This window comes from Delphinapterus leucas, chromosome 1 (assembly GCF_059928025.1).
Source record: "Delphinapterus leucas isolate spDelLeu-1000000601 "Yukka" chromosome 1, BTC_Dleu_Yukka2, whole genome shotgun sequence".
NCBI classification, from domain to species: domain Eukaryota; kingdom Metazoa; phylum Chordata; class Mammalia; order Artiodactyla; family Monodontidae; genus Delphinapterus; species Delphinapterus leucas.
In genome coordinates, this window is record NC_143129.1 from 190,567,866 (window position 1) to 190,594,852 (window position 26,987).

Genomic DNA, 26,987 nt, shown 5'->3' on the forward strand with positions numbered 1-26,987 from the left:
AACAATTAGACAAAAAGAGTGAGAAAGTATTTAGAAAATAAAGGTCCAGTCAAGAAAGTTTTTCATCTAATCCAGTGGCAGGAAGAAAAATCTATAACGAAATCAGTACTATAGATATGTGGGAGAATCTGGAACATGATACAGTGGGTAGCCAGTGATACCAACAGCCAGTGTCATTGAGATGGGATATGTCATGAAAGGTTTCAGAGAGGTACTGATACCTGAAATCTAAGTAAGTATTCAAATGATAAGCCAAAAAAGGGCACTAGTGTATACATTTTCAGGGCAATAGAAATAGCAAATGCAGAGGTGGAAACACGATACACATGAGGAACTGCAAGCAGTTCATTATTTGAGAAATTCAGTATACTTTACAAAAAATAGCATGTATAGTTTTATAATAGTACACCTTTTTTCAAAAAGGATTTGAGGTAGAACTGTGTGAATATATTTAAGATTCTTTAGAAAAAGTAGCAATATTGATTATATCGTTCATTATGTCAAGAGGGGAGAATTAAATTGGGATTCAGGAGACCAGGATTCTAGTGCAGACCTACCACTAACTTGTTGAGACCTTAGTGTGATAATGTTGTTGACTGCCTTCCCAGTAATCACCTCCCTTTTTCTTCCCTTCCCCCAAACCACAATTTTGTCTAGCTTTTGGGGTGATCCCATGCTTCAGGAGCAGCTTGGGCGGGTGAGAGTGGGGGGCTGTGTGACTCTTAGTTACTCTAAGCTCATTATGGTAATTCCACTCTCTTTGGTTAGTGATTGTTTTAGGAATAAACGTGTGACTCAGTTCTGGCCAATGAGTTGAGAATGGGGTGCCTGCAGAGAGAATTCTGGGAAAGCTTTCTCACCGAGGACAAAGGAAAAGATGCCCTCTCCCTGCCTTCATCTTATTCTAGCTCTGAAGATGTGTTTGAGCCCAGTGTACGGATGCAACAGAGCAGTTTTCAGGCTTAAGGGTTCCCTCCTCTGCTCCTGAAGCTGAGGATTGTTTTTAAAAATATGGTGCCTTTGTTGCTACTCCTTTTCTAAGTTGCAAGTGTAATCTGGTTTGGGAGGGTCTTTACTTCCAGCTCTGCTTTCCTCTTTGAGACCACTGTCACCAGGAGATACAGCCCTTGCTTTCCAAAGGTCACACACTCACTCTAGGAGTATTTTGTGAGCGCATTCTAAGATCTCCAGGCCACCGGGACACTTTCATCATAGAGACTTTTTCTCGTTTGTCTTGATAAAATGCAGGGTATAGCATAGTACTAGGCACATAATAGTCATCACTAATAGTTTTGTTTAATGAAGGGTGAATCAAATATTACTTATTTAGGGGTGGGGAGAGGTTTTATTTGTGTTCTATTTGATTTTATTATTTCCAGCCAGTAGAACATGGGTGTGGTTCTATAATCTGTGCATTTTGAAAGGTTTTTTTCAATGAGGCAAAATTGATTCCTGTTTATCTCTGCGAAGAAAATTTTCTTTAGAAATTAAAGAATTGGGGGAAAACCACTTCAATTTATGTGTGTTACTACTTCTTATACAGCAAATTTAGCCTTTAGCTCTGGAGACTTGACAAAGAAGGGAAACATTACAAAATTGTACCTAATGCAAACTAGATGCTCAGTAAACATTTATTTATATAGTAGATATGCCTGAAAGAGAACTATTCACTTTATGATTTAATTTTTTCTTTTTTCATTTTAGCATTTATGACATTAGCAGAGAACAGGACTATGTCAAGAAGTCCGGGGGTATACTTTGGTGCAAATGAATTAAGACCACCCTCCCAGCTCCATTCCCTGTGAGAGAAGACCGAGACAAGGTTCATATCAGAGAAGAGTGGGTATTAAACTAAATGCTATAAGCTATTACTAATGAATCCAAAGCTGCACAGTACAGTTTTTTAGATTTTAATTTAGATCATGTAAAATGAAAGGACTTTTTTAAAAATTCTAACTTCCAGTAGCTACAGATTTCTTATAATTATTAGTCCAAAATTGATAGGTGATTAAGTTTGCAAATTGCATCAGAAAAGGTGTGTGTGTTCAAGAGAAATTGTCACACTCCTCTATCTGTATTTCTTTGAAATTATGATTTATTTTACTTGATTTTAAATTGAGATATTTTAAATAGTAGAAGTAATACATGCTTATGTAAGAAAAATCTAAATTGTAGTGATATATATAAGGCAAAAGTATAAGTTCTCCTTTTTGTCCACTCCCCAATCACCATTGGTGTATATACTGTTAACGGTTGGATTTCCCATCTTTTCTACATCTTTTTCTGTATACTTCCAAACACATAATTTTTTATGGTTTTTTTTTTTTTTACCAAAATGACAGATAATACATATTATTCACTCAGTAGTATACAATAGATATCTTTGTACGTCAGTATATACAGATTTACTTTGTTTTTATTTAGTGAGTGCAAGGTGTTTCCCTATTGATGGCAATTTAGGCTGTCTCCAGTGTTTTTGCTGTTATAGGTGTTGGTGCATGGAACACCCTTGGACATATAACCCCTGCACTTATGCTAATATTTCTGAGGAATAGATTCCCAGAAATGGAATGGTTATTTGGTATGCCCATTTAAGTTTTTGTTACTTTCTGCCAAATTGTGTTCTAAAAAAGCTGTATATATCTTAAACTGGCAGTCCTTTGATATCTTAAAGGTAAGGGTAGTACATTTTAGGATTAGGTGATTAAAGAATGGGCTGTTCCTTCAACAACTGTCAAATGACCTACTTAGAGGAGATACAGTATATAGGCATGGAGAGTATTAAAAGGTGTAGGTTGCCTTCTACTAATAAGGGCCTTTAATGGCACATATTGTTGGGTTCTTAGTGTTTCTGTCTTTGATAAGTGCTATTGCTTAGTTCACAAACAGGAGTTGTGGTCATGTAAGTCTGGGGGAGATGGAGAAGTGGCTAGATTCTGTTAGATTACTGTGACACCTAAGTTGTTGACGTTTGTTCATCTCATTATTTGCTTTCAGACCAGATGCTTATAGAATGGAAAATAGATACCTGTGGTATAGCATCAGAAGCTGGTTTATAATTTTTTTATCTCTCTTATTAGAAGTTATAAAGAGAGAAAAAAGTGTCCCGAAATCAGACACTCAGTATCCCTGTCATGGATTTTGAGATGGGGGACATTGATGCAGGGCGCTTTGAGCAGAATCCAACTTGTTGTGTCAAGCTTGACCTAACTTTTTTTTTTTTTTTTTTTTTTTTTTTTGCAGTACGCAGGCCTCTCACTGTTGTGGCCTCTCCCATTGCGGAGCACAGGCTCCGGACGCACAGGCTCAGCGGCCATGGCTCACGGGCCCAGCCGCTCCGCGGCATGTGGGATCTTCCCGGACCGGGACACGAACCCGTGTCCCCTGCATCGGCAGGCGGACTCTCAACCACTGTGCCACCAGGGAAACCCAAGCTTGACCTGACTTTTAAGATCCAATCCACAAATGGCAGAGAAACGTGCCCGAAGCCAGGTGCTACAGGAAGGAATATTAACTCAGTTTTCAGAGCCATTTTGATTCAACTTCAGTTTTTTCCATGTGCTCTTTGTTGATCACTTAAACCGTAAGGGACACTCTTTATGCTTTACAGACAGGTACTTTTCAAGTTACCTTCTTAGATGTTGCTTTAGATTTCTTTGTGGAATAGCCCCCTCTTCTTTCTCTTAATATTCTGATCATCTTGAATGTTAAACTAGAGCATGTGCATTGCTCAGCAAAAAATGAAACTATCCATTTATTTAATGCTCCTCGTTTTGTACGCTTGTTTTAGGCGGTTAAATGAAAGCGCATTGTGTGGGAAGAGACAACGTCAAATGATTTATCAGTAAAATTCTCATTATGTCCTTAATTATAGAGCAGGAAACTTGTGCTTTCTTGAGAGTATAATTGAGGTCATTTATTATGAAGTCATGAAAGATTCAGGGTTCACTGTGGTTTTCCATTAACTTCTCTTTTGATATGCTTTTCCTTCTGCCAACTGTAAAATTATTACTTTTCTAACATATGGCTATTTGGAGAGTGCTGACATAAAAAGGAAGCATTTTTAACCATAAATAAATGGTTTTAGAAGTTACAGTATAAAAGTACAAAATAAGTCATTTCTTACTTGTTCCTCCTTGTTTATTTTAAATCATTACCATTAGTCCTAGCTTTATTGGGAGCAGTACTCCCCACATTGTATTAGATGGGGTCTTTTAAATTGCATTATTTCTCACAGTTTTCAGTTTATTATTGTGCGTTGACGCTCAAAATTGGGGATATATGTAGTATTCAGTACTTGTGAAACTTATAATCTATTAACATCTTGCAGAATTTAGGGAAGTTGATAATCATAGATTGGTCATTTCCAAAGCTATGACAACTTTTATTTCTTTCACTTGTAAGCAACATCTTTCACAAATATTGAGCCTCATAGTATAATTAGATTCTTTAAATATTATATTGCCTTTTAAAAAATTTAAATACTAGGTTTCCAAAATTATAATTTTTAAAGGAATCCTGATTTGCATTTGAGCTAGCTGTACAGATTATTTGTAAAAGGAGTTTGCAAGTGCATAGGCTTCCCAGTTTGTTTTGAGGAAGTAGCTAAAGAAAGCCATAATTTTTAAATTGTTATCACTGGTGTTTTGCTGTTTGAATCTCTTTAGAATATCCATATTTTTCACAGCACTGGTATACCGATATTGAAAGAGAGAAGGTGAAACTGAGGAAAAATAAAAGTCAGATACAATCGATATAGATCAGATGTGCCAACTTCAGAATAGTCTTAAGTGTTTCATCCTCTTTTCTTTCTTTCCGTGCTATTTATAATCTTTTATTTTTGATACGATGAAGTATTATTATCAAAATCATTTTTAAATTACCTTGGGAATTGAAGCATTAGGACAGTTTAGTCCAAATGAATTTTACTGAAATGTTTGTTTTGATTTCTGTAATAGTCTAGGGTTTTTTAATCTGTTGTTCATAAATTAATTTTAATTAAAAAGCTTATGTTTTCTTTAACTTTTGAACTCTAGTGTAATTGGCAGAGTCCTGGTATAAGTAGGAAGCCAGATTAATGTACTTATTTATACTGTAAGGCCCAAACTTCCAGTCTTACATAAATTATTCTCTCTATTATTTACAAATAATCAGTGTGTATCCGCCCCCCCAACCTTGTTAAAGAGAATAGAGAGGATGTAAATAGAAAGGAGTAAACAAATCAAATAGTTCAATGTTATGAGAACTCATTAGGCTCAGTTCTTGCTAAGTGAGGACTGGTAAAATCAAAAGACACAAGGGCTCAATCGAGAGAATTACTGGATTGAGTCAGTAGTTCTCAATTAGGAAGCATGCCTCTCATGGGAGGGGTATACCAGCATCTTTGGGATAACACATGGGTATGGTTTGAAGAAAGCACTTTCAAGAAAAGTAATAAAGTTTTATTTTTGTAAAATGATGATTTTATAATACAGCCCATAAGAAGTAAATTTTAATAGACATGTACAGGCTGGTGAGGAAGCCCCAAAGAAACATGATTTCTAATGTGTTTGCTGAGTGTGCAGTAGTAGGCTCCTTCCAAGGAACCTAACAGACTTCCTTGGGGATTTGGTGAGAAGACAGGAAGGGTAAGTTTATCAAAATGTGGCTTAGGTTTAAAAAAATTTAAGAATGAGAAGCATTGGTCTAAGCAGTTGCTGACCACCAACTTGACACTACAGTTGCATCTGCTTTTACCCAGTGTGGCTACAGCGCCCAGCTTGAAACCAAAAGGGATTTATTCTTGCATTAAAAGTCATTCACCCTCAGTTGTAATCCATTTAGGTTATTTTCACATGTGAGATCTTTTAAGATAGTCCAGATATGGTAGCCAAAACACATTGTAAATGTCTTAATTATACAGGAAGGAAATAGATGATTATTTCCTATTATCATAGATGATATATTTCCTGTATCAGTATTCAGTGATATTTAGTGTGCCACTTTTCCCCATCCTTTGGTTATCTTAAACAGTTGCATTATTTTTGTTTGTGTTTTGCAGTTTTTGAGACAGTGTCCTTGAGTTCAGACTCTCTCTTCCAGAGGGCAGTTTCAATTCTCCATACTTCTTACTTGGACTCTGCATCTGAGCATGGTTTTCAGTACAGTCAAGTGACTGGTGAAAAATGACATTTTCTTAAATGAGGTGAGGTGCTTGGTACACACTGTGTCTGCTTTATTTTAGTTTTAAAGAAAGAGACCCATTATTTTTGATATATAAGCCTAGTTCTTTTTAGCTATCCCATTTCAGCTGAAATAAAAGATCCTTGGAAATAGTCACTTGAAAGGTCATTATAATATATTCTAGGGAATAGAAAAATAATAAATTTCATTAGTCTTTTAGCAGGAGGAATTCAGATGATGCATTTTTAAAAGTTAATTTTCAAGGCAAAATAACATGTTTATAACATTTGATTATTCTCTCCTTATACGGTACAAAACTCTTTACCAAGAAAAAAAAGCAAGTAACTGTACTCACGAAGAACTTCAAGAAACTTACGGGTTTCTTCTGTTTGAAACTGAAAATCAGGTAAGGGAATTCGATCGTAGAAAAGTAATTTTGTGATGTTAATGTACAAAATTAATTATATCATTAAAGTTAAATATTGGTATTTTAGGTCTATAAAGTTTGTAAGATTACCAGTTCATCAGTCTTTTTTGTTAGTTTGGTGGCAATGTAAATGACAGTGAAAGCTTGTCATGAAAGAGATTGGATTTCTACAACTTTCCATAGGTTTTCTTTAGTTTTATCTTGAATACATTTGTAAGCTCGTGGTGAGATTTTGATTAATACAGATTCCTTAAGTATTAATAATGACTTTTAATGGAGTGAATGGATATTTTCTATTCTCGATCATTGTTTAGATAGATATTTTCTATTTCTTGTGGAGGTTTTTCAAGTTTAAATTACATGATTTTGGGGACAAGATGAACACGTTCAGCATTCTAGTTACTTGGAATTGTTTCATGCCTTATTTTGAAAATTGAACATCCATATTGTTGGTTGTACCTAAATTGTGGAGAAGGAGACTACTGTGTGCAGGTATGTCTCCAGAGATGTGTGTGGCTTCTAGATACAGTTCAGCAATGCTAGAGATCTATAATCCAACTTAAAGTAATTCCAAGGTAGTATTTCGGTTGAGGTCATGATTTTTAAAGAACAGGGATAGATTTGCTAAAGAATAATTAACATTACCATATAACTTATGGATTATATAGTAATACTAGAGAGTTTGTTTAACTTCCAAATAAGATATGTTATGGATTCATACTAAAAAAAAAAAGCATTTGCGGAGGAGACATTTTCAAATTTAGTGATTCCCAAGCTGTAATTGAAAAAGAAATCTTCAGGAGAGGACTTATCTGTGAGCTTGTTTAATTTGGTTTTGCCGGTGACATTTTTGTTAACAGAAATAATAAAATTTCACGAAAAAGTTTGAACTGTTAATATTAACTAAAACACAATTGCCTTACGTAAGCTTGCTTTGTGCCATGAATGCATACAACGTACAGATTCTGTATTGAAAGTCTGTATATAGATTATAGAGTTATTTCATGGACCCTCCCAAGAACGATATGATAAGCAAAGTACGATCTTTTGTTTAAGGCAGAGTTGGCATGTCAGCGTGGACTCTGTGTTGGCAGCAGTGCTATCAGCACTCTGGGTGACCCAGGGAAAGGTACGTCTGTAAGGAAAAGGAATCTCTTTTACAAGGTGAAGTGGGGTTTAGTTAGTTACATAAGATACCTATGTTAAATGCTAGTTTCATTGATGATAAATAGTGATCTTTGGAAGCAGACCTTTAAACATATAAATGAGCTTTGAGTCTAAGACTTAAGGTTTTCTAATAGGAGTTATCTTTTTTAAAAGGATGGTTGGACTAGAAAAGGTACTGAAGGTATCTTTCAGTGCCAAGAGTTTAGTGCAGTCATCTGGGGCTAGTGAGGATTTCTTCTGAATTATCATAATGGCAGTAGGAACACATAATAGAGGGAACTGACGCACCTTGGCAACTGTGGAATGTGAGGAGTAACAAAGAATCAAATGTAAGGTAACTTACACTGCACTGATATTGTCAGTAGAAGAGAGACACGGAGGAGAGGAAATTGTAGGGAAGCTGTTGAGTTAAAAGAGAAAGGTAATCTTACTGTCAAGAATGTGGATTAGCACTAATTTCTTTAAGCTTCACTTTCCTCATCTGTAAAATAGATGAAACTACCATCTAGATTTGCTGTGAGGATTACATGAGACTGTGTCAAGTGCTTAGCTTGGAGCTTACACCTAAATGAACACTACTACTTCAGTGAGCTAAATTTGAGAAATAATGAGGTGGTCATAAGTGTTTCTGAAAGCTGTCCTGCTGGTGGTAAAAATAGTTGGAAAAGGGATTAGAACTGGAGGTTGGGGTTCAAGGTGGCAGCGGGTGGGTGTTAGCTGAAGCCAAAAACATTGTTACATGGGGCAGCAAAGATGGCAAGAGCAGAACTTTCAGGTGGTTATGGGAGCAAGGGATGGGGCCACGGGGCAAGGCTAGGAAGAGGGAGTTGAGAGCAGTCCAGGGGATGAAGAATCAGGAGGTGGAGTTTCACAGAGAACAGAAGGCTGTAAGGAGGGGTGTTAGCAGTGTCAGATGCTACAGAAGTTGGAGATCAGCACTGAGAAGGATTACTGGGCTCCATGGCTACATTCCTGCTGACCATTTCTTTTAAATAACAACTTTATTGAGATAACATTCACATACCATTCGTTTCACCTGTTTAAAGTATACAATTTTTTTTTAGCATATTCACTAAAATGAATATGCAGCCATCAGCACAGTCAATTTTAGACCATTTTCATCAGTCACTCCCCACTCCCACCAGCCTAAGCAACCAGTACTCTACTTTTTGCCCCTATGGATTGGCCTATTCCAGACATTCCATGTAGATGGGATCGTATATGACCTTTTGTGACTAACTTTTTTACTTAGCTTAGTGTTTTTGAGATTCATCCATGTTGTAGCATATACTTCATTCCTTTTTTGACTGAATAATATTCCACTGTACCGCATTTTCTTTATCCATTCAGCACTTGATGGACATTTGGTTGTTTCTACTTTTTGGCTATTATAAAAAAATGGTACTATGTACGTTCTTGTCCAGGTCTTTATGTGGACATGTTTTTTCATTTCTGTTGGGTTTATACCTAGGAGTGGAATTGCTGGCTCATATGGTAACTCTGTGTAAAACAAATGTTTTTTTAAACTTATATTCAGCTCTTCTAAAGGACATGAAAGGGGATAAGTTCATAACCCCAGTAACAGTTTACCTAAAACCTTTTTTTCCTTCTCCCCTACTCTTTTTAACCCCCCCTTCTTTTCATTATGAAAAATGCTAACATAGAAAAAGTAGAGAGCATAGTATAATATACCTATCACCTACGTTTAACAGATAATGTTTTGCATTATTCTCTTCATTTGTTTAAAAAAGTTTTTTTTTTTCTGAAAATTGTGAAAGTGAATTACAAGCAAACACCTCAGCTTACATCTCTAAAAATTAAGGCCATTTTTGCGCTTTACTGCAGTCACATGAGTTTATTGTTGATGTTTGAGAGGCTGGCTTCAGCAGGGTGGTGGAGTAGATAGAGGCTGGATTGCTCCTATAAATACACAATCTTCTTCATCACATGTACTGGGGGTAATAATAAAATAGCACTACTGCCTGTGTGTGTTCTATAGTTTTGGGCTCAAATAGAAATGGATAGTTCTGTGTATGAAAGTAATCCTTTATATTACTGTAGTGTATTATAGTTTTAAAAGTTTATGGATCTTTTTAAATCTTCCTGAGAACCCTGTGATTTATGTATCTATACTCATGCCCACCTTGCCCGCTTAAGTGACATACTCCTCAGTCACATGGTTATTATTAGCAGTAAGTGAAAAACCTGGAACTGGAACCCAATCTCCTGGCCACAAGTTTATTGCTCTGTCTGCTATATCCATGTCCTCACCATTGTCTTTTATGTTTCAAAAGAGATACTTCAGGAATATCTCTGAAATGTGTCCTTTCCTCCTTATTCTCACTGCTGCTGCCGGGTGGGGATCCTCTTCTCCTGTCGTAACTTAAAGGAGTCTCTCCCCTCTTGAGACTCACTTCTCTATTAAGCTGCAGTGGGCTGTGATGTGGCTACAGTGGTGAACAAAACACATATAACCCCCGCCTCCCTGGAATTCACAGCCCAGCAGAATAAGCTGCTTGAAGGCAGGACCTCGTTGTATTTCCCTTTGTGGCACTGCTGCCTGGCACACAGCTGCAGTGTAGTAGACCTCAGCACACATTCTTAAATATGAGTACTTACTGAGATGTTTTGCAAAAAATAACTTGAGAATCAGATTACTATAGGCCTTTTCACTGAATGATTGCATGGAGAAAAAACAGACTCACGAAGACTTTTCCAAACATGTGATACTCTTATCCCTTTTCACTTACCATACCCAAATAGAAAATTGGTTGTCGAACAGATGTGTTGTATCTTAGCTCTAATGTTTCCATACCTTTAGAATATCTCAAATAGTTTTTAAAAGGTAAGCAGTTTCAAAATAGTTTTTTAATGTTAGCATTTATTTGTCTTTTGTGTTGTCTTGTTCAGTTAAAGGTAACCCATGTGTAAATAATCTTTTTAAAGTGTAAATTAATCTATTTTTATACTTTTATAGGTGTATACATTTCCAAATACTCAGACTATCTTCATGCAAGACCTTGGTATCATGGGAAGTCTGGTTATGTTGTAATTTTTAATCTAATTAAGGTAAAGACTAAATGTGCTTCTATGTAATTTTTCTTTTAAAAATGAAAGATTATCAGTCTGTGATAATGTTCTTTGCAGATCATTTGCTACACATAGTCCTTGCCAAAGACAGCTATCTAAAGTCAGAGAAAATAACTGCTTTTTGCTTTCCTTTACGGACAAAGCTTTTTTTAAATTCATTTTATAGATGATCTATGAATATGTTTTTTTTAAAAAAGCTTCAAAATAATACAACAGGTATTCAGTGAAAAGCTTTCCTCTCACCCTGTCCCACAATGGCACTTTTTAAATAGTAAATAACAGAAAACGAGTAGCTGCTTATAAAGCAGTGTGATTTCAGTTATCAGAGATGAATTTAGAAAGCAACATTCATTGATTTAAGTTGTCAAAATGAGAAACCTTTATATATATTTTTTTAACCCCTAAAACATTGAGACCTTGTTCACAGTTTCATGGGGCACCTGCAACTGATGATCTCAGAAAATTTTAAATGCCCTTAAATAGTCCAGTATAAATGAATCACGCAATTAGAATTTTCACTCAAATAGTAGGAAAACTCTAATTTTAGAGGTTGGGGGGCTTTTTGAGGACATATTCTGTGGTCTCGTTTTGGTTTTGCTTTTGTTTTAGCTTTCCTACTATCTTAAGTTCTTTGGTCATAAACCTAACACTACTGATTTTTTTAAGAGTGTGAACTCTTCATATTCCAAAACTTGTCCCCAAGAACTGGAGGGAAAGTAGCATTGCATTGGCTCATAGTCACTGCTTCCCTCCCTTACTCTTCCCTCTCCTGCTCTGTGATAAGTGCTGTAGTTCTGCCGCAGACAACGTGCCTGTCAGCTCAGGTAACAAACATTTTTTGCTTATGTCAGATTGTGCCTCGCCATTGGTTTCGTGCCCCCATATCCCACCCTGTCTGGTGGATACTGCTGTTTAGTTTTTGCCTATGTGCTCTCAGTCTTCCTTACTTTACTGCTTAGAAGCCAGCCCTGCCCAACATCATAAGCTGTTTGATGGGGAGAGAATACAGGTTTTGATTGCTCACTGAAGTACCATTTATATTATTTGTCTTCTTAGTATTGCCTTTGGTGGTCCTGTTGATGAAGAGGCGGGACCTTGACAGCAAACATGTGTATATGTTCTTTATTAGGCTACTTTTAAATAAATCCTAGAGTCAGATTATTGCTATTTGAAAACATTTGATTAGTCTTAATATTTTCATTCTAGGGAAGAGTCAAGTTTGTGTCTGAGAATTATACAACTAACTATACCAGCCCATCTTCTGGCTATGATTGCCACGTGGCTGTAAGTACTAACAAGTTTTCTCACAAGACAAGTCAGTTTCGCACCTTTGAACTGAATCAGGTATAGTCACCTGGGAATAAATCATTTCTAAATCTAAGGAGTTAAATTTTGGGGTTGGGTAGGGTTGAAATAAACTTGATGCACGTGGAATTCTGTAGTATTACCCTGATAATACTTATTTTGCTTCTTTCAGTATTACCTCTATGAACTTTCAGGCAGCACTGTTATTGAGCGACCCAGACAGATCTGTCCTTATGTGATTGTAGCTTTTCAGTACAGGGAACCTAAAAAGATGGCAGCACCAGCTCATAATCATAAAAGCAAGTAAGTAATTATGTACATACTTGGTTTTACTGGATTTCTTTCCTTTGCTCTTATAAAATATGCTTCTTTTTTTTTCCCCCTAGACTTGAACTCAAAGAAGATGGTAAGAAGTTATTTAATTGGTTCTTTTAGCTGTTTCTTTAAGTAAATGTTTTGTTCATAAATAAAATAATCAGTTTCTTTCTTACCCTCATTTCTCACAGTTCTCATCTATCCATGGAAAGGGAAATTAATTATTCAAGGCTGTCTGATGTGTGATATAACTCTTTGGTCCTCTTACGGCACATTGGTTCCAAAACAACTGTAAGTATTGAATAAGTGCCTTTACTGATGCTTGTATAATTTTTTGATTCTCATTTTGAGGTCTTGCTTGTTGGCACTGGTGTGAAATACAGCAACCGTACTTGGTTTTAGATTACTCCTGGGGAGATGTATAGAGCACAGGGCCATGACACAGGAGACCTAAATTCAGATATAAATCTGACCGTTGCCTTGAAATAAGTTAGTTTTATAATCTTTGACAAATCACTTTTTATATTTTAGTATCTTAATCCATTTATGGGAAAATGATCTCTCAGGCTAAATTAATTTACTTGATGCTAGAAGTTTGACTTTCCCCAAGAAACAACTTGGACTTGCCTAGATAACAGATGCAACAGATTCTAGCCACTGAATTCTATTAGAATCTTTATAAGGTTTGCAGTATCTAGCTTTTTAATTTTCACACGATTTTCCTAGACTAGTATTAGAGTAGCCTTTACATGTATTTACATTATGATGAATTACAGTACTTGCTTCTGCAGAGAGAACTGTGAAGGGCATCTTGTGATATCTTTTTGTTTAATCTATTCTTAGTTTGCACCCAAAACTGTTGAAAGTTAGACATGCTTTAATTGAAAAATAAAATGAAAACTGGTGTGCTATTAGAAATCATTTACTTTCTACTGGCCTTTTTTAAGAAGAGAGAGGGAATTTATAGCCCATAGAATAAATTAAGGATTCTGTGAATAAATAAATGGGAGAGAAGGGAAAGTTCTTTCTCACTGTAGAGTGCAACTAATAGGTATAGAAAGAGCGATGGAATTTGGAAATCACATTTTGGCAACATCATAATAATCAGTGGAGGCTTGATGTAGTAGGTGAAAGTTTGATGGTATTTACATATCTCGCAAAGGAAAAAATAAAGACTTTACAATGGAAGAAGCTACAGAGACCATCTTAACTAAGTGGTTAAGTTAATGTCACCAGGAGAGGAATAAACATCATGTGCTTCCTGATATGATGCACAGAGAATAACACGATATCAGTCTGTGGTGCTCCTGCCAATCTAATCAGGAAGAAAGGTTAGACATGCCCAGATTGAGGGACATTCTGCAAAATAAATGGTCTATATTATTCAAAAATATCAAGGTCACTGAAGATAAAGACTCAGAGATTGTTGCAGACTGAAGGAGACTAAAGAGACATACGTAAATGCAATGTGGCATCCTGGATTGGATCCTGAACCAGAAAAAAGTACCTTCTTTTGTTACAAGGGACCTTAGTGAGACAGTTGGCAACATTTGAATGAGGTCTGTAGGTTAAAAAATTGTCCTGTATCATTGTTAATTTGTTGATTTTTGCTAATTGTTTTGTGGTTATATAAGGAAATATTTTTCTTAAGGGTACACATTAAGAAGTATTTGGGGGGAAAGGAGGCATCTGTAAGTCTGCAAGTATTTAAAAATGAGTTTTAGAGAAGGAAAAGGTAGTCAGGGGAAATGATGCAAGTCTGGCTGCGGTTCATCCTGTGGCACTGCATGGTCGGCAGTCCCATATTATCAAAAGTTCTTACGTAGTGTAATTTCTAGAAGATTCTCGTTCCAATATGCATAATTCTTCCACATGTCTGGATATTTTGGTTATAACAGAAATGCATGCATTCAGAAAATGGGAACGCATTTGCAGACCATGGTTTATGAGGTCACATACTCAAAAATCTATAATATTTATGAATATGTACATTATTTGATCTGGCGTTTATAGATTTAAGAATTTTTTGTGGTTATAATATTTTTGTTTGCTTTATATTAGAAGACCAAAACTTATGAAGCTGTAGTTTCAGTGCTTATTACATTACATGATATTGTTATTTTGTTTCTTAGACCACACGAACTAGACTTTAAGTATGTAATGAAAGTGTCGTCTTTGAAAAACAGACTACCAGAAGCTGCTTTTAGAAAACAGAATTACGTGGAGCACAAAGGTCTGTTCAGATGTCATGGTACACTGCATGTCCTGAGCTCTGTTCCAGTTCTTTTCCACCCTCTCTTTCATACACACATGCACGCGTGCATGTGCACTCTCTCTCTCGCCCTCTTACTTCTGTTTTCCCTTAAGTACTTCTTAAAAGGGTCTTTTGTGAAAGGTGTAGAGTAGCTCTGTGATTCAGTTCTTGGGAGGTTCCCTCTCTACCTACTTTCTGGAGAGTTTATATCGTAAATGGGTGCTGAATTTTCTCAAAAGCTTTTTCTGCATCCATTGAGATCATCATAGGGTTTTTATCCTCCAATTTGTTAATATGGTGTATCACATTGATTGACTTGCGTATATTGAAGAATCCTTGCATTCCTGGGATAAACCCCACTTGATCATGGTGTATGATCCTTTGAATGTGTTCTTGGATTCTGTTTGCTAGTATTTTGTTGAGGATTTTTGCATCTATGTTCATTAGTGATATTGGCCTGTGGTTTTCTTTCTTTGTGACATCTTTGTCTGGTTTTGGGATCAGGATGGTGGTGGCCTCGTAGAATGAGGTTGGCAGTGTTCCTCCCTCTGCTATAATTTGGAAGAGTTTGAGAAGGATAGGTGTTAGCTCTTCTCTAAATGTTTGATAGAATTTGCCTGTGAAGCCACCCGGTCCTGGCCTTTTGTTTGTTGGAAGAATTTTAATCACAGTTTCAATTTCACTGCTTGTGATTGGTCTGTTTATATTTTCTGTTTCTTCCTGGTTCAGTCTCGGAAGGTTGCGCTTTTCTGAGAACTTGTCCATTTCTTCCAGGTTGTCCATTTTATTGGCATATAGTTGCTTGCAGTAGTCTCTTATGATCCTTTGTATTTCTGCAGTGTCAGTTGTTACTTCTCCTTCTTTCATTTCTAATTCTGTTGATTTGAGTCTTCTCCCTTTTTTTCTTGATGAGTCTGGCTAATGGTTTATCAATTTTGTTTATCTTCTCAAAGAACCAGCTTTTAGTTTGATTGATCTTTGCTATTGTTTCCTTCATTTCTTTTTCATTTATTTCTGATCTGATCTTTATGATTTCTTTCCATCTGCTAACTTTGGGGGTTTTTTTGTTCTTCTTTCTCTAATTGCTTTAGGTGTAAGGTTAGGTTGTTTATTTGAGATTTGTCTTGTCTCTTGAGGTAGGATTGTAGTGCTGTAAACTTCCCTCTTAGAACTTTTGCTGCATCCCATAGGTTTTGGGTCGTGTTTTCATTGTCATTTGTCTCTAGGTATTTTTTGATTTCCTCTTTGATTTCTTCAGTGATTTCTTGGTTATTTAGTAGCGTGTTGTTTAGCCTCCATGTGTTTGTATTTTTTACAGTTTTTTTCCCTGTAATTGATATCTAGTCTCATAAAGTTGTGGTCAGAAAAGATACTGGATACGATTTCAATTTTCTTCAATTTCCCAAGGCTTGATTTGTGACCCAAGATATGATGTATCCTGGGGAATGTTCCATGAGCACTTGAGAAGAAAGTGTATTCTGTTGTTGTTGGATGGAATGTCCTATAAATATCAGTGAAGTCCATCTTGTTTAAGGTGTTATTTAAAGCTTGTGTTTCCTCATTTATTTTCATTTTAGATGATTTGTCTGTTGGTGAAAGTGGAGTGTTAAAGTCCCCTACTATTATTGTGTTACTATGGATTTCCCCTTTTATGGCTGTTAGCATTTGTCTTGTGTATTGAGGTGCTCCTATGTCAGATGCATAATATTTACAGTTGTTATATCTTCTTGGATTGATCCCTTGATCATTATGTGGTGTCCTTCTTTGTCTCTTGTAATAGTCTTTATTTTAAAGTTTATTTTGTCTGATATGAGAATTGCTGCTCCAGCTTTCTTTCAATTTCCATTTGCATGGAGTATCTTTTTCCATCCCCTCACTTTCAGTCTGTATGTGTCCCTGGGTCTGAAGTGGGTCTCTTGTAGACAGCATGTACACAGGTCTTGTTTTTGTATCCCTTCAGCCAGGCTGTGTCTTTTTGTTGGAGCATTTAATCCATTTACAGTTAAGGTAATTATCGCTATGTATGTTCCTAGTACCATTTTCTTAATTGTTTTGGGTTTGTTTTTGTAGGTGTTTTCCTTCTCTTGTGTTCCCTGCCTAGAGAAGTTCCTTTAGCATTTGTTGTAAAGCTGGTTTGGTGGTGCTGAATTCTCTTAGCTTTTGCTTGTCTGTAAAGGTTTTAATTTCTCCATCGAACCTGAATGAGATCCTTGCTGGTAGAGTAATCTTGGTTGTAGGTTTTTCCCTTTCATCACTTTAAATATGTCCTGCCACTCCCTTCTGGCCTGCAGAGTTTCTGCTGAATGATCAGCTGTTAACTTACGGGGATTCCCTTGAGTGTTATTTGTTGCTTTTCCCTTGCTGCTTTTAGGATTTTTTTCTTTGTATTTAATTTTTGATAGTTTGAGTAATATGTGTCTTGGCATGTTTCTCCTTGGATTTATCCTGTATGGGACTCTCTGCACTTCCTGGACCTGACTGGCTGTTTCTTTTCCCATGTTAGGGAAGTTTTCAACTATAATCTCTTCAGATATTTTCTCAGACCCTTTCTTTTTCTCTTCTTCTTCTGGGATCCTTATAATTCAAACATTGGTGCTTTTAATGTTGTCCCAGAGGTCTCTGAGACTGTCCTCAGTTCTTTTCATTCTTTTTTCTCTATTTTGCTCTGCGGTAGTTACTTCCACTGTTTTATCTTCCCGGTCACTTATCCATTCTTCTGCCTCAGTTATTCTGCTATTGCTTCCTTCCTGAGAATTTTTATTTTCATTTATTGTGTTGTTCGTCATTGTTTGTTTGCTCTTTAGTTCTTCTAGGTCCTTGTTAAACGTTTCTTGTATTTTCTCCATCCTATTTCCAAGATTTTGGATCATCTTTCCTATCATTACTCTGAATTCTTTTACAGGTAGACTGCCTATTTCCTCTTCGTTTGGTCTGATGGTTTGTTACCTTGCTCCTTCATCTGCTACATATTTCTCTGTTTTCCCATTGTGCTTAACTTACTGTGTTTGGGATCTCCTTTTCGCAGGCTGCAGGTTCGTAGTTCCCTTTGTTTTTGGTGTCTGCCCCCAGTGGGTAAGGTTGGTTCAGTGGCTTGTGTAGCCTTCCTGGCGGAGAGGACTGATGCCTGTGTTCTGGTGGGTGGGGCTGGATCTTGTCTTTCTGGTGGGCAGGGCTGCGTCCAGTGGTGTGTTTTGGGGTGTCTCTGAATTTAGTATGATTTTAGGTAGCCTCTCTGCTAATGGGTGGGGTTGTGTTCCTGTCTTGCTGGTTGTTTGGGGTGGGGCGTCCAGCCCTGGAGTTTGCTGGCCATTGGGTGGAGCTGGATCTTAGCGTTGAGACAGAGATCTCTGGGAGAGCTCTTGCCGGTTGATGTTACATGGAGCCGGGTGGTCTCTGGTGGTCCAGTGTCCTGAACTCGGCTCTCCCACCTCAGAGGCTCAGGCCTGACACCAGGCCGGAGCACCAAGACCAACCATGTCAGCCACACGGTGGGTCTAGGGAGAAACGGAATTTTTCACAATAGCATTTTAAAATAGGAAATGTTCTGTGTTTCTGATTTTCTCCACAGTCTGTTGCCAAGATATGTGCTTCAATATGTATGAGGTGAAACTGTCCAACAAACAAGGGGAAAAAGTAGATAAACTAACAGAGTACATTAAAAGGGAGCAATTGGTAAGAATCATCAGTTTAAAATATTATTATTATGTTTTCCTTAAATTGAGAAATTGATATCTGTTTATTAGTTGGCTCTGCCTAGATTGAATTGTTTTAGCTTGCTCAAAAGGATTTTTTTTTTTTTTTTTTTTTTTTTGGTCACGCCACACAGCTTGTAGGATCTTAGTTCCCTGACCAGGGGTCCAACCCGGGCCCACAACAATGAAAGTGCCAAGTCCTAACCACTGGACCGCCAGGAAATTCCCTTAAGAGGATATTTATCATTTAATATTTATTGACATGATATGTATTGGCTAACATGTTCATCCCCTTTGTATCTTAGTTTACTTTTTCTGTGTCTCACTAGTCAGTTCATACTCCTGGTTTTAAGTACAGGAGGACAGTTTTTCTCAAATCCTTTTTTGTTGTTGTTTTTGTTTTATGATGGAAGAATTGAGTAGATCCCTAGTATTTCTGCATTAATCAAAGGAGATTGATTTGTGGGATATTTCTTTAAAAGTGACCCTTGTCAACACATAGGTGTATAAAGAAGAAAAAGTTGCTGCTTCTATTGCTTTCATAGCGTAGAAAAGCACGATTCTACTGAGAAATATGTAACATCCAAAGACCTCTCCACTGTGTTAACCAGGGCTCCTCGGTCTGAGGATAGGAGTAGATGCTGACCTTACAGTGAGTGATTCCCAAACATCCCAAAGGAAACAGTGTGCATGGTGGAAGTGACCAAACAAGTCTGCTCAGCCCTTTAGTGGCACAACGGACTTATCCCCATAGTAGACAGTATGAAACCGGTAAATTAACAGAATAGATAGGTGAGCTGCCTTGGGGGAAGTGTCAGGTAAGATGCTTGAGTTGCACGTAACAGAAATTCAGACTGGCTTAAACAATAAAGAGTTTTGATAGGCTTACTTTTGAGTTTTAGATGGTAAAGCAAGTTCAAGTGCTGTTTGCTCAGGACTCTTTTTCTTTCAGCTTCTCCCTCCTCTGTGCAATAGTTCTGTCCTAGGCTGCCAGTCAGGGCTGCGTGCTTCCTTTTTGCATGCAGAGAGAACCCGTCCTCCAAACCATGGCTTCTGTCCTTAGACCAGTTCCATCATCTGCATGTCTCTCAGCAGCAACTAGAAAGGGAATGGCCCACACTGATTAGTTCAGGCCACTCAGAGCCCACCTTCCAGAACTGGGTGTGAGGTCAGGGCCCCCATTCTGCAGTAAGGAGGTGCAGTGGCTGACACAGGATGCTGAGCAGGTGACCACTGAATATCGACGGGGATTACAGGCTATGTGTTTTCGAAGTAGTGTAGTTCATTTTATATTTGGAAATTCAAAGGAAGGAAGTTCAAAGATACTTTGAGAAAATGCATTAGTGAAGGGTCTACTTGTGAGTGCTTCTGGTATTGAGCTCAGGAGACTCGGTGCCCAGCTTTACTTCACAGTTTGTGTGTTAATTACTTAACAGAAATTACTTATCACATAAGGTCCTTCGCTCTCAGTGCTCCAGGCTGCTTTTCCTGCCTCATTTTATAATGAATAATCTTTACATATCGGTCTCCCTACCTAGACATCGAGCTCCTTGAGGGTAGGTATCATGTCTTAAGCATCTTTGACACCTTGGTGCCTGGTGTATAGTGGACGAGCAGTAAATGTCCCTTGTACCTACAACACTGGACTTCAAGAACAGTACTGAGGAAGGTCTCTTCTTTAAAAGGTGGTAAAGACATGTATGGCTGGATTTTTCTGTGTGTGAATGGAAAAGGCTAGAAGTAGATATTTCAAAGATTCTATGATTTTTTTCCCCACAAAGGTTAAAATAGGAATTTTATATAGCCCTTTCAGCGCGTAATTTGAGAGACTAATAAGATACACTACATATTTGTTTTACGTGCACATATTTTGGAATAAAGGAATGTACAGTTTTAAGCAGATATAGGATTTTACTTTCATCTATATTACAAAACTAAAATTCAGAATAATGTAGCTAATTATTGTCACTTTTACTCTTTACACCGATAAAAAGATAAAACAAGAATTACATCTGTTTGCTGATAAATACCAAAGATATGGGTATATATAACTGTTGATACATTTATTCAGTAATTCTTTCTTGAGTGCCTACTGTGTGCCAGAAGCAAAAAGACAAATTGTCCCTGCCGTCAAGGAACTTACAAGACTATAGGAGACAAAAATGTAAACCAACCAATGCATAGGGGCTGTGATAGAAATGTTTGGAGACTCACAATAGTGATTGTTCCTGTGGGTGAAGTTTCAGTCTCATAATTAGTTCCAATAAATAATTAGAAAAGAAGTCTTTTTTTCATACTTGAGTTGTTGAATAATTTATTGATTTATCATATTTGTAGGCTTACGACCTGTCAAGTTTTGAAGTATGTTTTATCGCTTTATAAAGTGGTATCTTTTATTCTGTTTTTTTAACTGACAAATTACTGTATGACATTGAATTTTATCTTTGTTAAGGGTATATAGGCTTTTGAAATGGTGACTAATGGGGAAGAAGAGCTGTTATCTCTGTGATTTAGAATGACAGAAGATGCCACTGAAGACTGTGGTAGAGGGAAAATAGAAGTATTTATTTTCATCTGCATTTCTTATAACCAGGGGACCTAATGATGTTATTTCCTTTTATTACTCATCTCTTAGGAAGCTGTAGAAAGGATTCTTTTAATGGATGGTATCTTCCAGTTTTTCTAGTCCCAGGATTCTGTGATATGTTTTGTATTAAAATGAGCTTAACATGTTAATCATAGGTCTGATTGACCTTGAATTTGTAGTGGCTAAATGGGAACAGAGCGGCTACTTAGCAGTATGAAATGTCCAACATGTCAATGAAAAAAAATGAAAGAGGTTGTTTCTGATTGATTTGTTATGTAATTGAACACTATCCTAAAACTAACCCATGATGTTCTAGTTATTTATTATATGTAGCCATAACAAGGCCAAGATTACTTGAATGCTAAGGAGCTTGCAGTTTCTGATACTGGGGACAAAATTGTCCTGATTCCCATAAATACTGACATTTCAAGAATTTTTTTCTTTAACTTTTCATGAGCTTAAAAATCACTGAAGAATGTGGTAGAGGGAGAAGGAGAGAGGAATTGAATCTTCTTTCTTGCTATTTTATGTTTAAGGCAATCGTCAAATGCTTAGAAGATCGAGAATTTTTCATTTTACTTACGTCGTCAGCCTTAATGTCAGAAACAAGTAAGAACAACTTTTTGAATAAATGTTTTTCAGTATGTTTACTTTTATTGTGTAAGATCAGCAACCTCACGTTTCTTCTGATTCTCATTCTGTGTAGGTTTTGGAGAGGAGCAGATGGGTCTTCACGGGTTGCATTTATTCCATTCATCCCCGTCAGCAGGTAAGGACCAGGACTGGCAGTTCACTGCACCTGTGGGCCATTTTTCAGTCCTCATCTTAAACTCTCAGCAGCATATGACCCTGGTAACTCTTTTCTTCTCTTAAATAACTTTCTTCCTTTACTCTCCCTGGTCAATCCTTCATCTCCTTTCTTTGTAGGCTTATCCTTTCCTGTCTGCTCCATGCTCAGATATCCACCTGCCTATGGACATTTCTTTCTACTTAAATGTCTCAGATGGTCCTCACATTCAGCATGTCCAAAACTGGATTCATTTGTTATGGAACAACAAGAGCTGGGAGTTGGTTTTATCATAGTCTCCCCGTCAGTAGGACTTAAGGTCCTCACAGAAGCACTTCCCTCTGTCTGGACTACTTGTCTCCTTCCCCCTGATCAGATGATGTTGATCGCCCCCCAAGCCAGAACCAGGAATTGCCTGCTAGGGGCAAAAAATATTGCTCCTGCAGTCTGTAAATAGATATACAGTATATCTGTGGTATTAGAATTTCAGAGGGCAGTTAGGAAACAAAGTCTAGAAAGGCTGTCTTTGGTGGGGGTAGATAATGAATAAAATTGGAGGAGAAGTGCTGGTCTAGCCACTTACCCATAGCTGTCAGGTGTCAGTTTAAATATCACTTTATTTATTCCCATCACCACTCTTCCTTCAATGAGGACCCCTAGGCTTTTCACCAATATAATTTAAATATTTATTTTTATAATTATTTAATGCCTGCCTTTCTTGTATTCTACTGCATCCCTACTGCTTAGCAATGTCAGGCACCTAAAAAGTAATAAATGCTTGCTGAGCAAATAAATAAATTAAAGTAAATGAGTCATTTCTTTTTGTCATATGAGGAAATTTTCCTCATTGTTTTATAATCACACTGTGTATGTTTAAACATGATTTGTATTTATAAAGCTACAACCAATCCAAAAAAATTTTTTAATTGATGTTTTTAAATTGTATTCAGCTACTCAAAGCAGAGAACTGCTGGCATTACCTGTTTGGAATAAGCAAAATATTACCAGTTATAATAACATAATGGCGATAGCTGCTTGCATTTTTCAAGCATTTACTACATTGATATTCTGCTAGGCACAATTGATTTCACAGCCCTTAATAGGTATTTTTATTGTGACCATTTCAAAGATGAGGAAACTGAAACTTAAACTTGCCCAAGGTCAAACAGCTGAGTCTGAGCTGGCTTCCAGCTCTGTTCCCACACTGCCTCCCTCCGTATGCAGGAGCTCTGCCTTTATTCTTATTTTTAGGTGTACACTACCACCTGAATAAGAAACATTAGTTCCTGTACCATTTGGGGTTGAACAGCACAGGATTTCTTTTTGAGTAAACATTGGATTGTTGTGTTCAATGCTCACAGCCTCCTCTAGTTCGTTAAGACACTTTTCTATTTCTGGTCACTCAGAAATGTTCAGTGCTGGGGTTATTTGTTTTAAATTGAGTGACTCTTCGCTTAGCAGACTTAAAAAGTTCTTATTCTTAGATTTCATAGTAGCCTGTTACAAATCGTTCTGACTTCTGCCTTTCCAAATTCTTGAAATAATGACGTTGTCTAGAAAACTGCTGCTTTATCGTGAACTGTTAGCAGTACATAAGAACTTTGTCATGTTTTATTTTTCCTTTTACTATCTAAATGAACTGCAGAGAAAGGAATTTTTATTTTAATGGCTAGCCACATTTTCCCATTTATTTTTATTTGCCATTCTTTTCCTGATACCTGCTCAAGTATAAACGTATTCAGCTAGGTGTTTCTTAATTTTGCAGTTACTTTTTCGTTAAAAAGAATGGTATACTTCAGTTTAGTAGGCACCAAAGGTCTTTATTATCTGTGGGTTTTTTATTACTGATAAATTACATTTTCTAGGATTTTATTACCTATTTCTCAGTGACCTGACCTTTTCTCTTTTTTCCTGTACTCTTTTCCTTTAGGTTATTGAGTTGCTGAAAAATTAGCATTTCAGTCAGAGAGTGAACCAGGGAGAGGAAGTAAAATACAGACTAGTCAGTCTAGTTACATAATATTAAAAAATTGCATTTGCTAGAGAAGGTGATGAAATATATAGCAGTAGTTACCATGAGAGTTGGGGGTTACTTAGGGTTTACTTTCTTTTAGTTCAACTGGTTTGTGTTGTAACTCTAGTTTCTTCCAGTTTTATTGAGATATTATATAATTGACATACAGCACTATATAAGTTTAGGGTTTACCAGCATAAAGATTTGACTTACATACATTATGAAACAACTACCACAGTAATTCTAGTGAACATCCATCATATCATATAGATACAAAATTAAAGAAAATAGAAAAAACATTTTTTCCCTTGTGATGAGAACTATTAGTATTTCCCTTCTTTTTCCTTCTTTGGCTGCGTTGGGTCCTCGTTGCTGCAGGCTTTCTCTAGTTGCGGCTAGCGGGGGCTACTCTTCATTGCAGTGCACGTGCTTCTCATTGTGGTAGCTTCTGTTGTTGCAGAGCACTGGCTCTAGGCACGCGGGCTTCGGTAGTTGTGGCATGCAGGCTCAGTAGTTGTGGCTCGCAGTCTCTAGAGCGCAGGCTCAGTAGTTGTGGTGCACGGGCTTTGTTGCTCCATGGCATGTGGGATCTTCCCAGACCAGAGCTCGAACCCGTGTACCCTGCAAAGGCAGGTGGATTCTCAACCGCTGCGCCACCAGGGAAGTCCCAGTATTTACTTTCTTAACTTTCATATGTAACGTCAGCAGTGTTAATTATTTTTTATTATGTTGTACATTACATCTTTAGTACTTATTTATCCTATAACTGAAAGTTTGCACCTGTGACTACCCTCTTAAGAGAATTTGAAGTAGGTCATATAAGGTACAGATTAGATACATTTTAAAAGCAGAAGATGAGAATAGAAAAGTAATTCTGCCAACTCTAAATGCCGGTGCATTGAGCCCACGCTGGGCTCCTGGTCAGATGAGATGGAGCTGCAGGCGGGCCTGCCTTCTTCATTCTCACCTGGTGATCCCATCTGAGTGACTCTTTTTTGGTTCTGTGTGTGCGTGTTTTCATATATATGGAGATAATATATGTTCATTAAGTGCATCCATAAGTCTTCTATTAATTGCTATTTAGATTACCATTTGAAACACTGTATCATATTTAACCATCCTGTAATTTTGTAATCTAAAGCGTTTTTTCCTGCATGTTTTTGAAAAAACAAGAACTTTGGGTTTTTAATACATGTGTATATATTTTAGGGCTGAAAGACTTGAAAGTTGAAGATGACATCTCATCGAAGGTGGTACCTATTTTACCTGCCCTTAATTGTGCCCTGCTGGAAGCAAAGAAATCATTTTCTGAAAAAGGAATCTGTCCAAACACATTAGTAAAGCATAATCTCCAAGAACTGTACAAGGTGGACAAAAGTCCTTCATTGACTGCTGCTTCTCAGGATGGAATTAAAGAGACTGCATTCTTTGGCAAAGTGTCCAGTGGTTTTGACTTGACTCCTCCAGCTGAAAAGTGCCCTTTACAGTCTTTAACTCAGTTGAGATCTTATTCTTCAAATCCTAATGGGTACATTTTGGAAGTATCTACTGCACTAGACTTATTGGCAGACTGTCCTCAGTCTCCATGTATTTCAGATGGAATTTGTGACGCTGGATTTTCTTTAGTTATGACTCCAAATGCTGAATTTCACGACTCAGCGGCGGAAGTAAGAAAAGAAACAGAAACACAAAAGAATTCTGAAGAGATGTTTAAAGCAAGGCAGGGAGCTCTGGTCCCATTAAGTCCCGCATCAAATCTGAGAGTTCAGCGTAAGAGAAAAGCAGGCACGCTGCCCGTGGTACAGAGTAAAAGGGTGAAGTTGTGCCATCCCTTTCCCAGAAGAACTCGTGGTGGAGCAAAGAAGCGTCCAGACTCTCGCACAACTCTCAAGTTCCGTCAGAAAAGAGAAAACGGTAAGCATGGTCTGTATGGATTTTCAGCTGAGCAATTAGTAATAACTGTTGTGTGTTAACCCTGTTCCTGTGTGACCATCCTGGACTGTAGCTTGACAGTGTCCGTTAGCTCTCTCCAGGTGATCTGTGTGCATGCTAAAGTTGGAGAAGCGCTAATCTAGATAACATGAAAATCAAGAAATAGGACAAAAGCCCACCCACCAAAAGCTTGTATTTCACTTGTAAAACTGCTCAAATCATCACTCAGTTATTTACTTACCTGTCTAAGAAGTACGGTATTTCAGATGGAATTTATTGATGCTGGATTTTCTTTAGTTATGACTCCAGGTGCTGAATTTCACGACTCAGCGGCGGAAGTAAGAAAAGAAACAGAAACACAAAAGAATTCTGAAGAGATGTTTAAAGCAAGGCAGGGAGCTCTGGTCCCATTAAGTCCGGCATCAAATCTGAGAGTTCAGCGTAAGAGAAAAGCAGGCACGCTGCCCGTGGTACAGAGTAAAAGGGTGAAGTTGTGCCGTCCCTTTCCCAGAAGAACTCGTGGTGGAGCAAAGAAGCGTCCAGACTCTCGCACAACTCTCAAGTTCCGTCGGAAAAGAGAAAACGGTAAGCATGGTCTGTATGGATTTTCAGATGAGCAATTAGTAATAACTGTTGTGTGTCAACCCTGTTCCTGTGTGACCATCCTGGACTGTAGCTTGACAGTGTCCGTTAGCTCTCTCCAGGTGATCTGTGTGCATGCTAAAGTTGGAGAAGCGCTAATCTAGATAACATGAAAATCAAGAAATAGGACAAAAGCCCACCCACCAAAAGCTTGTATTTCACCTGTAAAACTGCTCAGATCATCACTCAGTTATTTACTTACCTGTCCAAGAAATAAGGTATTTCAGATGGAATTTGTGATGCTGGATTTTCTTTAGTTATGACTCCAGGTGCTGAATTTCACAACTCAGCGGCAGAAGTAAGAAAAGAAACAGAAACACAAAAGAATTCTGAAGAGATGTTTAAAACAAGGCAGGGAACTCTGGTCCCATCAAGTCCCGCATCAAATCTGAGAGTTCAGCGTAAGAGAAAAGCAGGCACGCTGCCCGTGGTACAGAGTAAAAGGGTGAAGTTGTGCCGTCCCTTTCCCAGAAGAACTCGTGGTGGAGCAAAGAAGCGTCCAGACTCTCGCACAACTCTCAAGTTCCGTCAGAAAAGAGAAAACGGTAAGCATGGTCTGTATGGATTTTCAGCTGAGCAATTAGTAATAACTGTTGTGTGTTAACCCTGTTCC

At 37.5% G+C, this 26,987-nt stretch overlaps 1 protein-coding gene and 1 long non-coding RNA gene across 2 annotated transcripts in view; both read left to right on the forward strand.

Annotated features, from left to right (window-relative positions):
- The first annotated feature begins 1,065 nt into the window (after positions 1-1,065).
- Positions 1,066-8,849, forward strand: LOC149750851 (uncharacterized). Its single transcript, XR_016390905.1, has 3 exons — positions 1,066-1,839; positions 3,244-6,568; positions 7,650-8,849. It is a non-coding gene; the product is annotated as an uncharacterized LOC149750851 (long non-coding RNA).
- A 19-nt stretch (positions 8,850-8,868) lies between these two features.
- LOC149750852 (protein TASOR 2-like) overlaps positions 8,869-26,987 on the forward strand; it is a 31,901-nt gene continuing 13,782 nt past the window's right edge. Inside the window, exons 1-8 of the mRNA XM_089902613.1 lie at positions 8,869-10,825; positions 12,324-12,757; positions 14,599-14,699; positions 18,289-18,392; positions 21,536-21,608; positions 21,706-21,768; positions 25,010-25,714; positions 26,030-26,317. Coding sequence (XP_089758739.1) covers positions 12,705-12,757; positions 14,599-14,699; positions 18,289-18,392; positions 21,536-21,608; positions 21,706-21,768; positions 25,010-25,714; positions 26,030-26,317 — 1,387 coding nt within the window. The 5' untranslated portion in view covers positions 8,869-10,825; positions 12,324-12,704. The remainder of the gene's footprint in view (positions 10,826-12,323; positions 12,758-14,598; positions 14,700-18,288; positions 18,393-21,535; positions 21,609-21,705; positions 21,769-25,009; positions 25,715-26,029; positions 26,318-26,987) is intronic.